We start from the raw sequence: 15,015 nt of genomic DNA, 5'->3' as shown, positions 1-15,015 counted from the left end.
ACGCGCTGTGGGAAGCGAGGCTGGCGCTGTTTGAAGGCCGCGGGTGAATCCAGTGCGCTGACGGCTGGGGGCAGGGAGCATCCAATGGCCGAGTCTCAGGGCTGAGTCCATGTGGAGACTGAATGGGCAGCTGGAGGGGGGGAGTTCTGGGAGAGCAGATGAAAGCAGGGGGTTCCATTTGGAGAGAGGCTCAGCAAACTCGGGGTGAGATGGGTGCCCTGGGTTTAAAATGTGAGGCACCGAAAACAGGAGGGAGGGAGGGATATTGTTGGGGGGGAGAGGGGCGCAGGACAGGTGAAGTGGTGAGAAACGGGAGTGGTGAGAGTTGGGGGCCAGGCATGTGGCCCCTGCCCACTACCCCCCAGCTTGGGGTCTCCGTACCTGATTGCTGCCTCGGTCTTGAGGCCTCAGCTCCCCCGCCGCCGCCGCCAGGGCAGGCCCAACTGGTGAGAGGCCCGGGAGCCAGGAGCTGAGCTGCCTGACGGACCGGACCGGTTTGCCTGCCCAGTCCCTCCCCTTTCCCCAGCTTGCCAGGCGCCCTCTGCTCTCCAGGCCTGGGGGGGCTGCCCCTGCACAGTACCTGAGCTCACGGATGGAGGTGACTGGCCTCTAGCCTCGGTGCTGCCTGGTGGGACCTGCCAAAGGGTCTATGGCGGCCAGGCCCCAGGCACTTCTGCTGTGAGAGGGAGGGAAGGAGACTGGGGCAGGGATTGAGCCCAAGCCGGGACCCAGGCCCCAGGCACTTCTGCTGTGAGAGGGAGGGAAGCTGGGGCAGGGATTGAGCCCAAGCCAGGATGCAATCCCCGGTTCAGATGCCAGTCCCTCCGGGGCCTCGCTGTGTGATCTTGGGCAGGTGACTTCACCTCTCTGAGCCTGGGCTTCCTCATTGCTGAGTGGGCCAGTGTCCGTGCCCACTTCTTGTGGTTGTCAGGGAGTCCACTGAGCAGAGCGTGGGATGTAGCAATGACAGCAGCTAACATGCGGGGACATACTGACCCATTTACCAGGCTGCTGTAAATGCCTCTCATATAATGACAACACACGCAGTGAAGGCCACCAGGGGCCTCACGTGGCAGACATGCTTCTCACACACTAGCCCCGTTCTTCCTCATCGCACCCCAGACCTGATGAGGGATCACTGGTTTGTGTTCAGGATCTGCCTCCTGATAGGTGGGGTCCCTTTAAGACATCCTTGCAGAGGTGAGGGCGGGGCCGGGGCCGGACAAGAGGAGCCTGATACCATGGGTGCCCCTCTGCTCTCCAGGGTCCTGCTCCCTACACCACCAAACAGTGGCTGCCCGGGGCGATGGGTGAGCTGATGGGGACGGGGAGGCAACCACAAACAGTACCCAGGACAGGGGGGCTCAGGATAGAGGACGCCTGGGCCTGGCTGCCCCTCCTCCCCCAGGCCTTCAAGTTGCTTCTCCAGGGAGGGCTTCCTCCCTGTCCTCCAATTCTGGACCCGGTCCCGATAGGGGGTGAGTCCGTGGGGGAACCTCCAGGGAACCCCCTGAGCTTCTTAGAGGAGCTGGAGGCCTGCACACAGGGTTTAGCTGAGTAATTGTGATTCACCCAGGAGCACCTGTCCGGCTCTATGCTGGGCAGGGCCGCCACAGGCAGAGGGATCAGGGAATAAGTAAACACCCAGGATTCCACCAGGAAGGGCAGTGGGTGGCAGCTCCAAGAGGCTAAGTGGCTTCAGGACACCCACGAGGGAATAGGAGTTTGGAGGTGGCAGAGGGCTGGGCAGCCCGGGAAGGGAATGGCATGTGCAAAGGCAGAGGCAGGCCAGGGAATGCAGCACCCACCCTCAGCGTGGCCTGGGGGGCAGGCCAAGTAGGGCCCAGCGCCTGTACTGAGCTCTACAGGGCGCAGGGGCCTTGTTTTAAACCCATCTGGGTCTCACCCGGCCGTGGTTGGCAGCTCTGAGGTGGAGGGACTTGCCCACATCGGGCAGCAGGTGGCAGAGCCCGAGTGTTCCAGCTGCATGATGCTGCAGATGTTATGGATGTAAGTGGGGGAGGGCGGGGCAGGGGCCACTGTCCTGGGGATGACTGGTGTCTGCCAGGCATGTGAACTGTGTACAGTGTGTGTGTGCGTGTGTGTGTCGGGGGGAATAAGGGTGTCTGGCCCGCTCCCCACTTGCATCCATTCCCACTCTCGGCCACCTGCACCCCTGGCCCCACTCCCCAGGGAGAGGTCCGTGCTGTGGGCCCCACTGGGCAGAGGGCAGCCCCACACGTGTGGATGCTGGTGGGGTTGCCATGGCCAGGGCCACCCTCCCATAACAGCTTCGCAAGCTCCAGGACTCAGGCCTGGGGGAGAATGGGGCCCCAGAAAGGGAGGTGATGAGGGGCAGGGAGCCAACACAGGGTGCTCTGCCCCCCTCCTGCCACAGGCCCTGTGACACAGTCACTTTACAGACACCCCATCCCCCTAGAGCTCAGAGAGTGACCCCCGTCGTCGTCCACTTGAACTTGTCTCCACACCTGGAACCTTTATTGAGCATCTGCAGAGTGAGTGATGTGTCCAATGGGATCTCGCCACACCAGGCCCAATGGTGGCTGGGACCACCCTGCCCCGGGCTGCCCCCACCTCCCTAGGACATCCACTTTTTGAGCCCGTGTGATGCCCTGAAGTGGCTGGATCCCCTGCCATGCTCATCACCCCCCGAGTCCGAGATTCCCCAGCAGCGGCCCGGGGTCCCGGGGCCGGGGTGGCTGTGAGACTCAGTGGGGCCGGGGCCCGGCGCTCAGGATCTCTGGATCACCACCTGGAACTTACCTGGAAGAGAAGGGCTGGCTTTAGCCTGAGGCAGGAATCTGAGGGGAGAGGCAGAAAGCATCCAAACCGCGCAGGCCCTGCACCAACAGAGTGCGTGGCCTCACTGTGCAAAGTGGGCGACACTCCCACCCGCCTGGCCTGCATCCCAGGGCTAAGTGTGACTGAGGCATGAAGGTCAAGCATGTAGGGAAGGGCCTGGCACAGGCTTTTATGGCATGTATTGCCCAGGCCCTAGCCATGGATGGGCCCGGGAGCCTGGCAGAGGAAAAACACCTTGGGGAGGGAGGGTGGAGGATGGGTGCTGCTGCCCCGGTAGGAATGGGCTCCGGGGGGTCAGAACACCGGCACGCAGGCTGCAGGTCCCATGCTGCCTCTGGAGCCCCATCTGGATGACTTCTATGTCTACGCAGGTTTCCACGCCGGGAAGAACATCTGAGACCAGACCAGGCCATTCTGGGGCGGTTCTCTCTCTGGTCTGGCACATTCCAGGAGGCAGGCTGGGGGACCTCAGGGGCCAGGGGCATGGATGGACCACACCCACTGTGTGGCCTGGCATGTGACTTCCGCTCTTGGGGTCTCAAATTTCCCACCTAAACACTGGGCTCAGTGGCCTGGCCTACGGGAGTAGGGACAGGGGAGCTCCGGAGCCCCTGCCACACTCAGGGATGGCAGGGGTCCCCCCACTCCCACGACTCACAGGCTGGCAGGGCTGCCACGGAGGCGGTGACCAGGCTCTTGATGCCCAGGGTGCTGAGGGTGCCGCGCAGGAGGCCGCAGGTGAAGGCCAGGAACTGGGGGGCGGGGGGCAGAGGTCACTGTGGGAAAAGGGGAAGCCAACACCCAGGGCCAGGGCCGGGCCGGGCTTCGGGCTTCACAGTGGGGTCAACCCCTTGGCCTGGGGAGAGGCCTACCTTGGGGTGGGGGGTGGGTAAGTAGGAGAAGTGAATTGGGGTTGTGTCCCAGCATCCCCCTACCTTGGGTGCTTCCTCCAGATACTGCAGGCCTGAGCCCATCCGGACAAGCAGGGGGAAGCTGCTGTCCTGTAGGACGTAGGTGCCCTGAGGACAGAGGAGAGGCTGTGGGCTCGGGCAGTGCCTGTGCATTTGCGTGGGGGGAGGGGAAGCCAGGGCTCTGGAGGATGCTCTCCTCAAAACCACTGTAGCCCTGGCCAGTGTGGCTCACTGGTTGAGCGTCGTCCCCTGCACCGAAAGGTCAATTCAGGGCACATACCTAAACCCCAACCCCGAGTTGATCGGGGCCCATGTGGGAGGCAACTGATTGATGTTTCTCTCTCTCTCTCTCCCTTCCCCTCTCTCTAAAAATCAATGAAAATGTCCTCGGTGAGATTGAAAACAAAACAACAGGATAGTCATGGCCCATCCTTCAGACTGCAGAAGAGCCCACAGGCTTCCGGGGCCTGGTCACCAGGGGTGCGCTGGCCCTGCCCCTCTGGCCGTGTGACTTCCCTGGGTTGTGGTGAGAAGCTACAGACCCGGCCTGAGAAGTGGCCAGCAGGGTGGACGACTAAGGGGAACTCGGACCAGGTTAAGACAGGCAGTGTCATGTGAGGCAAGACTGCCAGCTCCGGGCCCCATCCTGGAGGCGCATGGAGACTGGCAAGAGCTTCGGCGCCTCCCCAAGGAGGGTGGGGCTGCCCAGGGCTGAGCCCGGTCCCTGCCTCCTTGGCACAGGGTCCCCTTCAGGAGCTGTAGCCAGGAAGCCGGGCGCTGGGCGGGCGCTCACCTGGTGATTGGTGCGGAGGCTGTCCATCTGCTTTTGGAACACGGCCCCCCACAGGTCTTTGCACAGGAACTTGAGGACGTCCAGCTCCTCCCTGAAGGCCAGCATCTCCCGGGGCAGCCTGGGGGGCAGCGGCAGACACCGAGTCAGGCGGGGCCAGGGTTGGGGGCCCAGGGCGTGTGTGGGGTAACCAGGCTGGGTTCCTGTGGGGAGCAATGCAACCCGCCGCCTTGGGTCCCGCTGGAGGGTCGGGGGGGAGCGCAGGAGGGGCCGAATCTCACCTCTCACCCAGGGCTTGGCCCACGCGGAAGCCCATCCCCTCCAGGACCAGCAGGCTTGTCTTCTGTCCCTAGAAGACCAAGGAGGAGAGGCTCAGGGGCACTCAGCCACCTCCAAGGGGGAGCCACCCAGCGAGGCAGCTGCAAGGGGCCCAGCCATCTCTCCAGTTCAGCACTGCCTGTGCCCCTCTGCAGATCCCATCACCCCACAGGGCCAGCTCCCCCTTGTTCCAGAAAAAATGGGGGTATTCCCCACACTCCGCTTTACCCTGCTGGTCAACTCTTTCCTGAGAGCACCCATCACTAAGCACAACTCCCTGATCACCCCAGAAGCTGAAGGTGACCTGTCCAAGGGCTCCAGCGGCAGCAAGGCCTGTGCTGGCCGGGCCAGCAGGGGGCTGCAAGTCTCAAAACATCAGCCAGGAACCAGGGAAGGACGCACAGGCGCTGGGGAGGGAGCTGCTCCCTGAGGGCTGGGGGAAGGCAGTGCAGCCGAGTGGCATTGTGGAGGGCAGGCTGGGGCCTCCCAGTGGGAGAGGCCGAGGCATGGGGAGGGGAACAGCACGGCCGGAGAGCCCATTTGCCATTTTCATTTGGGGTGGCCTGGAGAGAGCTGAGGGTGCTGTCGACATAGAAACCGTCCAAACCTGTAGTGAATTTTTATGTGTTTATTTGAGCCAAACTGCTAATTGCCAGGAAGCAAAATCTCCACAAACAGAAAATGCTCCGGAGAATGACAGTGCCAAAGCTTACCATTAGAATCAGAGGAGGCGGCGTTGGGAGGGTTACAGGAAATCAATCCGTGGGTGGTAGATTTAGGGGGCAGAGGAAGTAAGGGGGGGTGGCATCTCTGGGATTGGGTGAAAAGGAAAACAGAGACACATCCCCTTTTACGTTCATGGGTACAGGATAGTAACAACGAGCACTTCTAGCACACACAGATGGTGTGCGGGGAGCGAGAGAAGTGATGGATCCCTTGGTCTCTGCCCGGGTGGGTGGGTGCGCCCTGAGGGGTCTGAAAAGGGAGATTTCTCTGACATTTCAAAGGTCTGTTATCTTAGGTGCAAAAAGACAATAGACGGGCTCACTTAAGGTAACTTGTCAAGGACTCCGGGGCTGGGATGTGACTAACAGCTGTGACTCACTTTAGTTAGGAACTTGGATGTTCAGACCATCCCGCGTGGTTACTTTCACCCTGAGCGTTTCAGGTTTAGTATGTGGCCCTTTTTGTTCACAGGGAGGTCCAGGTTGGGGCATCAGAAATACGTCAGCCTATGGCGGGAAGCTGAGCCAGAAGAGGTGAGAACCCTGGGGGGCGGCAGCTGGCTCCTCAGGAGGCTGCAGTGCCCAGACCTGAGCCCCTCCCCGCCTCCCCTCTGGCCCCGCCTTCCTTTGGGAATGACAGTCAGTCTTCTCTCCGGGACCCCGCTATCACGGAGCCCCCTGCGTGGTGAATGGGTTTTTCAGCTGAGATCCAGCCTGAGATGAGGACCGGGCTCCTCAGCAGGCTTCACACCGCCTTCTGGGACCCAGCCCTGCCTCCGCCACCTCCACCCCCGCGACACACTTCCACTCACTGTTCCCTCCGCCCAACTCCTGCGAGCCTTCTATGGGCTCTCCCAGGGCAGGTGTGCAATCAGCCCTGTCACTCTGCACTGTCACTGAGTGGGGACACAGCCCTGTAAGGGTGGGGACCAGGCCAGCCCTCAGCAGCCAACATGGGCCTTGGCACCTGGGAGGGAGCTGCTTAAGAAACAGGCGCTGAGCCCTAACCGGTTTGGCTCAATGGATAGAGCGTCGGCCTGCAGACCGAAGGGTCCCAGGTTCGATTCCGGTCAAGGGCATGTACCTTGGTTGCGGGCACATCCCCAGTATGGAGTGTGCAGGAGGCAGATGATCGATATTTCTCTCTCATCGATGTTTCTAACTCTCTATCCCTCTCCCTTCCTCTCTGTAAAAAATCAATAAAATATATATTTTAAAAAAAAAAGAAACAGACCCTGAACAGGGTGAAGGGGCGGGACTTGCACATATACTGTGTGCAGGTCCTCTGTACAAACCCTCCCGCTTGATTTTAACAACCCCATAAGGTAGGCTACTTCACACCAGAAAACAGGCTCAGAGGGGAGGGGTGAACCCTGCCATGGGCACCCTTGGATCTTTCAAACCTGAGCAATCTGTCTCCCAAGCCTAGGTGGCCAGATGGTTGGATGGCAGGGACACCACAGCTGTCCTGGCCCCGGTGTGGTGGCAAGGGCCAAGCAGGGGTCACCCGAATTTCCAAGCCAGGCGCCCTCTCCTCGGCCAGGCCACTGGGCACCCAGGCCCTTCTCTGCTCCACCCGTGGGAACCGGGCCTGGGTGACGACACAGCTTCCTGTCGGGCTGTGGGAGGGGTCTGATGACTATCTAATGGGAGATAAGCTGGGCCTGTGAGAGGCACTGAGGGGGTGAGGGGGACAGGTGCCCAGTAACACGTACCAGCGGTGGGACTGGGCCGTGGCTAACTGCCCTGTGCCTGGGCTTCCTCATATATAAAAAGAGGACAGTGTTAATAGTACGCTTCCCAGGGTCCTTCTGGAATTCGAGGAGCTGGAAAGCTGAGCACTCCAAGCTGGGCTTAGGAAGTGTCACCACCGACCCTGTGCCTGTCCACTTGGGGGACGCCCCTAGCTGCTGGGGGATGAGGCCCTTGGCTGCAGGAAAACCCCACGGAGGGGCTCTGTTCTGGGGGTGATGTATCTCAGCACCTAAAATGCTGTGCCTCTCCCTTCTAGAAGTGAGCTCCTGGAGGAGGCAGGGGCTGGGCTCCACACTGACTGAGCGCGTATGTGCTCCTGAGGACTCCCCAGCGTGACAGGAGAGAACCCAGGACTCCCTGGTTTTGAGGGTATGTGCAAAGGCAAGAAAAAGCAAGGAGAATGTAGCTTAGGCCACTGTTTGTTTGTGTATATATATCTACAATAATAAAAGCATAATATGCTAATTAGACCCGCAGCTGAATGACCTTCCGAATGTCATTCCGGATGAAGCCACCACGGCGGGGGGCCGAGGCAGAGGCGGTCAGGGGTGATCAGGCAGGCAGGCGAGCAGTTAGGGGTGATCAGGCAGGCAGGCAGAGTGGTTAGGGGCAATCAGGCAGGCAGGTGAGCAGTTAGGGGCGATCAGGCAGGCAGGTGAGCGGTTAGGGGCGATCAGGCAGGCAGGCAAGCGGTTAGGAGCAATCAGGTAGGCAGGCAGGCGAGCGGTTAGGAGCCAGCAGTCCTGGATTGCGAGAGGGGCAGGCTGGGCTGAGGGAACCGCCCCCCCCACCCCCCACCCCCGTGCATGAATTTTGTGCATCGGGCCTCTAGTGTGTGTGTGCGTGTGTCTGTGTATTTCATTCAGAGAGAAAAGGAGAGGGAGCAAGAGATAGAAGCATCAATGATGAGAGAGAATCATTGATCGGCTGCCTCCTGCACGCCCCCTACTGGGGATCTGAGCCCACAACCTGGGAATGTGCCCAGGAATTGAACCGTGACCTCCTGGTTCATAGGTCAAGGAACCACCACTGAACCACATTGGCTGGGCTTAGGCCACGGTTAACAAGGGACAGTGATGGGAGGTGGGGAAGGGGGGCCCCTGTAGACCAGGATGAGGAGGGCGCGTTTTTCCCTGTGTGACAAAGGCTGCCTGAATGGTCCTGATGCGGGACAGATGGGGGATGACAACCCTGCCCCCACGGAACGGCGTCCTAGCGGGAGCACGCAAGAACTTTTATAAGCACCAGGCCGTGCCCTTGGCTGGGCAGTGTCAGAGGAGCCATGCCTGCCCTGAGTCTGAGATCTGAAGGAAGAGTAACTCGGGGGAGGGAGCGGGTGGGACACAGCCAGGACAGCGGCCCTGAGGGGACAGCCAGAGAGTCCGCAGGGTCCTCAGCCAGGCTGAGGGGCATCCGGAAAGGTTTCCAGGAGTTTGTTTCCCTTCAGTGAGCTCGGTCGCCTGGGTTTAGATCCCAGCTCCGCCACTTACTGAATGCGTGACCTTGGGCAAGCGATCTCATGGCCCCGTGCCTCAATTCCCCCAGTGAAGTGGGGCTGATGGCAGTCCCTCTGCACAGTAGTTTGTTCTGACAGCTCTATCCCTCGCTGCTGTTACTGTTGGCCTCGGGCCAATTGAGTATCTGCTAAACTGAAGACCTGGGCTTGTTGGGACCTGGGGGATAATGAGAGAGGGAGGGGGGAACGTGGGGAGGGAAGGGCTGAGGATGAGCAGGTGACAGGGGAAGAGGGGGTGGAGGTGGAAGGAAGCAGAAGCCGGCTCACCTGCTTTTATCACAGCCTGTCCCAGCCTGTATTCTGCCCCTGTCCCTACAAAGGCTCTTCGGAGATTAGGGGTTTATCATTATTCCCAGGGAGGACAAGGCAGACTCTCCTATTCACCAAATCTTCCGGAATCCACCCAGAGCCAGTGCGTGTCTGGGCTCCCACGCCTGCTCAGCTGAGTTACACAATAGCCCCCCGAGAGGAAATGGGATAATCAGGAACAGAGGGGAACCCCTCAGCCCGGCCTTATCAGTGTCGCACTAATGCGGCCACCACACAGCACGGGTGCGAGGCGGAAGGGACAATCACACAAAGGGAAGTTCTTGGAAATGAGAAAGATGGCAGCCAAAATAAACATCTGTTAACACCGGAGCTGAAAAATGACAAATTTGTAAGGCAGATAAAGCCACCCAATTGTCCAGAAAAAAACCTGAGGCAGGAAAAATGAGAGCAAAGCTGTAAGACATGTGGAAGAGATCCAGAAAGTCTAAAATTCCTCTGAGTGGCAAAAAGCCATGTGAGGAGCAATGCGGGAGAAGAAGTAATCGGAGAGCCCAGGCCAGGTGGCTCCGTTGGCTGGAGCATCATCCCGTACACCCAAAGGCTGCAGGTTCAATTCCTGTTCAGGGCATGTGTGGGAGGCAACCAATCAATGTTTCTCTCACGTCGATATTGGTCTCTTTCCATTACTCTCTCTAAAAAAACCAAAAAAAAAAAAAAACCAAAACAAAAACACCCACACATCCTCAATGAAGATTAAGAAAAAAAGAAAGGAATCAAAGAGAGAAGAGAAAAATGTGCTGCACTGAAGGAAGATTACAGTGTTCACTCTGAGAAGGGCCACAGAGCTCCAAGCAGCACACACAGAAGACAGCGAACCAACCCCCCTCCCAGCCCGTCCTGAGCACTTGACTTGGAGGACAGCCAGGAGAACGTTCGGAACGGAGCAGGGGAGCTGTGGGGGCTGTGTGCCTGGCTGCTTCCTGTGTCCTCGCCTGCCAGGCCCCTAGTTATTTGTGAGGTTCGGCCCCCACCTGCGGAGCCACGCTGTGCAGGCCCAGGCAGAGGACCAGGGAAGGGCAGCCCAGGTTCCTGTCTTAACAAAAGCACAGGGAGAACGGACAAGTCCTCAGCCTCTTCAAGGTGACCGGCCCCAGAGGACCCAGAAGAAGTCGGGAGCAGACAAGTGAGTAAGATGAGTGAGGGGGGAGCACACCTCCCACCGGTTATCCTGGGCTCTCAATCCCGCCATCTCCCTTACCCTCCCAGGGCTCACCCCTACCACGGGCAGGCCCTCACCTCTGCTCCGGGCTCCGGCAGCAGCAGCCCTTCCTGCCCAGGCTCTATCCGATCTCATTCATGTAGCCAGGGAGGTCTTCCTAAAATAACCTGAGCCCAGCACACCTCTGCCTAAACGTTCTATGGCTCCTATTCCCCCAGGACAGAGCCCCAGTCCCCACCGGGCTCACAGAGACCCCGCAGCTGGCTCCCCGTCTTCTCAGATGCACTTCGCTCCCTGCAGGGCTCTGCCAGGAACCCGGCAACCAGCGGGTTTTCCAGGCTGTGGCCCGGACCTGGGAAAAGGGGCCGGCATGGGCACTCACTGGGCCTGGGTGGATGCAGGCCTGGGAAGCAGGGCTGCTCCTGGGGGCCTGCCAGCTCCCAGTGGTAGATGACAGCTCATCACCTATGTGCACAGGAGCGCACTCCTTTGCCCAGGGCTCCCCTTATCTTCAAAGCTTCTGAGGTGGAGAAACCACAGCCTCCTCCTCCCTGAGGCCCCCCCGCCCCCGCCCCCTGCTGTGAGAACAAAGGCCCTTTGACCTGGGTCCTCTGGCCAGTTTCCCACTCTACCTGTAACCAGGCAGGAGAAACCATTCAACAGCAACAAATGACCAGGCAGGATATGGTGATCGGGTGTCTGTGCTGTGGGGACACAGGTGAATGAGCCACCATCCCTGTCCTCAAGTAGCTGGTGAATGGGCAGACCAGATGCCACAGACAAGTTTCGGAGCCAGATGCTTGAGCCCTGGTTTTGCCTCTGATCATGGCAGCGTGTCCTTGAGAAAGGCCCTCCTCTGTAAAGTGGGATGAGAATGTCCACCCTGAGGACTGTTCTGAGGACTGAATCCGATAAAGTACGGTGCTGGGGACGCCATAAGTACCCAAGAAACAGGAGGCCTGCATTTGCTTCAGACGGGACACTTGCTGAACCAAAGAGAAGGAACAGAGAAAGGGGAGGCCAGGAGTGGGAGAGGACTGAGAAAACAGCAGTTTCCCATGACAGGCCCCTGACAAATGGGGCTGAGGTCGCAGGGACGTGGGGACACTGCCAGAGTTCTCACCCCTGGCCAAGCCTGGAACCACCCGGGAGCTCCCCGAGGCCGGCCACCCAGGCCACCTCTGAGTTCTGCTCTGGGTGGGACCCCAGCACTGGAATTCCAGGGGCAGTGGGCAGAGGACCACTGGTTCTCGGACGCTCCGAAAGCCCCGTGGGGAGCAAACCTGAGCCACCCAGTGTGTCCCACACTTGCTTGACCACTTCTAGAAACCCATTAAGATCCTCCGGGAGCGTGTCAGGGAGGACACGCTGGGAAATGCAGACCAGGGTTTACAGCACAGTCTGTGGAGGCGGGAGGCCTCGTTACATTCCTGACTCTGCCAGTTGAGAGCAAGCACTCCGTCCCTGCCGACCTCTGGGCGTTGTTAGGGGGATCACATGGGAAACACTGGTAGATGCAGTTTTTGCTCACACTACCAAGTGAATCCCAGTCCCCACCTACCCTCCTCAGCACAGGGGCTGTATCCAGTTCCTCAACAAATCCATGCAGAGCAACTCAGATCTGGTTCCAGCCAACACAACATACTCTGGTGTAGGAGACGGATGTGAATCAAAGGGTCATAGAGATACATATCTATACTAATAATAGAGGAATATTCAAATTGGTTGGGACACCGTCACGCAACGACCAATCAGGACTGGGGTGGGGGGCGGAGAGCTCTCAGCACGCCTGTGCCCAGGTGGGGGGCGGGGGGAGGCGTCCAAAGGGCACGGAGAGGAAGGGAGAGCAGATAGGCAGTTAGGGGGATCAGGCCAGGAGGGGAGAGCAGATAGGCAGTTAGGGGGATCAGGCCAGGAGAGGAGTGCGGGAGTGCAGACAGGCAGTTAGGGGGATCAGGCCAGGAGGGGAGTGCAGACAGGCAGTTAGGGGGATCAGGCCAGGAGGGCAGAGCAGTTAGGGCCATCAGGCCAGCAGGGAGCAGTTAGGGCCATCAGGCAGAAAGGCAGGTGAGCGGTTAGGAGCCAGTGGTTCCAGATTGCGAGAGGAATCCCGGATTGGAGAGGGTGCAGGCCAGGCTGAGGGACCCCTCCCACCCCCTGTGTGAATTTTGTGCACCGGGCCTCTAGTTTCACATATAAACTTATGGAGGAGGATGAGGGCTGCTAAAGAAAAACTGGGAAGGGGGCTGCGAGAATGTAACAAGGATACCTGACTTCGGGGGACTCACGGTTGGCTTCTCTGAGGAAGGGCCATTTGGGCCAAGACTGGAAGGATTAATAGGTGTGAACACAGTGAAGCTATACAGGTGAAATGAGCTGGGAGATGAAGGAGAAGGCTGGGACAAGCAGGAAGAAGAGGGAACCTGGACTAAAGAGGGAGAGGGGACAGATGTGAAACATTTAGACAACAGAATGGGCAGGGCCTGGCTGGCTGAAGGTGATGGAGAAAGGGCAGATGTCAGGGACTACTGAGTTTCTGGTGTGAAAGTCAGGATGGATGGGGCTGCTGAGACATTGCAACGCCCCCGCCCCCAACACACAGGCCGATGCGCCCTCCTCTTCCCTGCTTTATGTTCCGCATAGCATTTCCCAACGTACTATATACGTGACTCACTTATATTATTTGTCTGTCTCCCCCCACTGCAACATGAGCTCCGGGAGGGCAAGGACTTTTATATGGTTCACTGAGTTATCCCCAGAGCCGACATCAGGGCCTGGCACCTCGCAGGTTTTAGTTAATGTTTGTTAAATGAATGAACTCTGAAGAAACTAGGTTGACATCATAACATCCAACACCCTCCTTAGGGCTTCTAAATTGGGAAGAAAACCTAAGCCGGTGGTCAGCAAACCGCAGCTCGCGAGCCACACACGGCTCTTTGGCCCCTTCAGTGTGGCTCTTCCACAAAATACCACGTGTGGGCGCGCACGTACAGTGCGATTGAAACTTCGTGGCCCATGCGCAGAAGTCGCTATTTTGTGGAAGAGCCACACTCAAGGGGCCAAAGAGCCGCATGTGGCTCGCGAGCCACAGTTTGCCGAGCCGCAGTTTGCTGACCACTGACCTAAGCCAATAAAAATATCTTATAGCCCTAGCCCAGTGGTCGGCAAACTCATTAGTCAACAGAGCTAAGTATCAATAGTACTTCTTCAAAATAAACTCGCCCAGGCTGAAAACCAACTTCTGCGCATGGGCCACGAAGTTTCAATCGCACTGTACGTGTGCACCCGCACGTGGTATTTTGTGGAAGAGCCACACTGAAGGGGCCAAAGAGCCGCATGTGGCTCGAGAGCCGCCGTTTGCCGACCATGGCCCTAGCCGGTTTGGCTCGGTGGATAGAGTGTCGGCCTGCGGACCAAGGGGTCCCGGGTTCGATTCAGGTCAAGGGCACGTACCTCGGTTGCAGGCTCCTCCCCGGCCCCAGGCCCTGTTCGGGCAAGCACATACAGGAGGCAGCCAATCAATGTGTTTCTCTCACATCAATATTTCTCTCTGTCTTTCCCTCTCTCTGAAAATCAATGGAAATAATATCCTCAGGTGAGGATTAAAAAAAAAAAAAGTCTTGCCGTAACCGGTTTGGCTCAGTGGATCGTTGGCCCGTGGACTGAAGGGTCCCAGGTTCGATTCCGGTCAAGGGCATGTACCTTGGTTGCAGGCACATCCCCAGTAGAAGGCGTGCAGGAGGCAGCTGATCCATGTTTCTCTCTCATTGATGTTTCTAACTCTCTATCCCTCTCCCTTCCTCTCTGTAAAAAATCAATAAAATATATTTTTAAAAAAAAGTCTTACATGTACAAGATGACGACCATAATAAGAATATTAATGAAAAAAGTGAGCCAGGCCCCATTTATTAAGCACACACCCTCTCCTCCACCCTTTCTTCTTAGTAACAGATTTTGCAACAATAACTCCCATCGTTTGGGGGCTGAGTGCTTTAGACATTGCACCAAGAGCTTTAAGGTTTGAGCTTGCCTGTAATTCATGACGACCAACTTCCAAAACGCTGAGCATGCTCCTACCTCAGGGCTTTGCACCTGTTCCAGACATGCTTCTTCCCCCTTTACCCCAGGCCTTGCTTCCTCCCTTCTCTCCGTCAGAAATTCTCTCCTCTATAATCTACCACGCCACACCTTTTCTTTCCCTGATTTTACTTAGGTTTTCCTTATAGAAATCTTTTACTAGCTCTCCATAGAACTTTTACTTATTGTTTGTTTGACAACCCTACTAAAATGTAAGCTTCATTAAAAAAAAATGTATATATATATTTAAAAAAGGTAAGCTTCGCAAGGACAGTGCCTGGAACATGAAGACGTTCAGTAAGTGTTCGTTAAATTAATAAATGTCCCACTCTGAGACTGAGGTGGTATGGCGCCCATTTTATAAAGGAAGAAACTGAGGCACAAAGACATTGACTCACTGGCTCTCGCACCTAATGAGTGTCGCAGGGATTCAACCCAGAAGTGCTCAGAACACATCCAATGCAGTCATTATTACCACTGCTGCCCACTTATTCAGCGCCAGGACTTGAGCTCAGAGCTTTACCCCGAGCCGTCTCGCTCCCTCCTCCCACGAGAAACCCGCGAGGTCCGCCCGGCTGGGACCCCCCAGAGAACGGAGGAGGAAGCCAGCG

At 57.8% G+C, this 15,015-nt stretch overlaps 2 protein-coding genes across 2 annotated transcripts in view; both read right to left on the bottom strand.

Moving 5' to 3' along the window:
- Positions 1 to 689, bottom strand: part of NKPD1 (NTPase, KAP family P-loop domain containing 1) — an 8,446-nt gene extending 7,757 nt beyond the window's left edge. Inside the window, exon 1 of the mRNA XM_005863402.2 lies at positions 382 to 689. The gene's annotated coding sequence lies outside the window, so the exon portion shown is untranslated. The remainder of the gene's footprint in view (positions 1 to 381) is intronic.
- A 1,782-nt stretch (positions 690 to 2,471) lies between these two features.
- TRAPPC6A (trafficking protein particle complex 6A) overlaps positions 2,472 to 15,015 on the bottom strand; it is a 12,935-nt gene continuing 391 nt past the window's right edge. The window contains exons 2-6 of the mRNA XM_005863382.2: positions 4,806 to 4,873; positions 4,528 to 4,645; positions 3,759 to 3,842; positions 3,482 to 3,575; positions 2,472 to 2,784 (exon numbers count right to left, since the gene is read on the bottom strand). Coding sequence (XP_005863444.1) covers positions 2,753 to 2,784; positions 3,482 to 3,575; positions 3,759 to 3,842; positions 4,528 to 4,645; positions 4,806 to 4,873 — 396 coding nt within the window. The 3' untranslated portion in view covers positions 2,472 to 2,752. The remainder of the gene's footprint in view (positions 2,785 to 3,481; positions 3,576 to 3,758; positions 3,843 to 4,527; positions 4,646 to 4,805; positions 4,874 to 15,015) is intronic.

Source organism: Myotis brandtii, unplaced genomic scaffold (assembly GCF_000412655.1).
Source record: "Myotis brandtii unplaced genomic scaffold, ASM41265v1 scaffold1774, whole genome shotgun sequence".
Classification (NCBI taxonomy): domain Eukaryota; kingdom Metazoa; phylum Chordata; class Mammalia; order Chiroptera; family Vespertilionidae; genus Myotis; species Myotis brandtii.
Note: the sequence above shows the minus strand (reverse complement) of the source record. Positions and strands in the feature narration are given on the sequence as shown.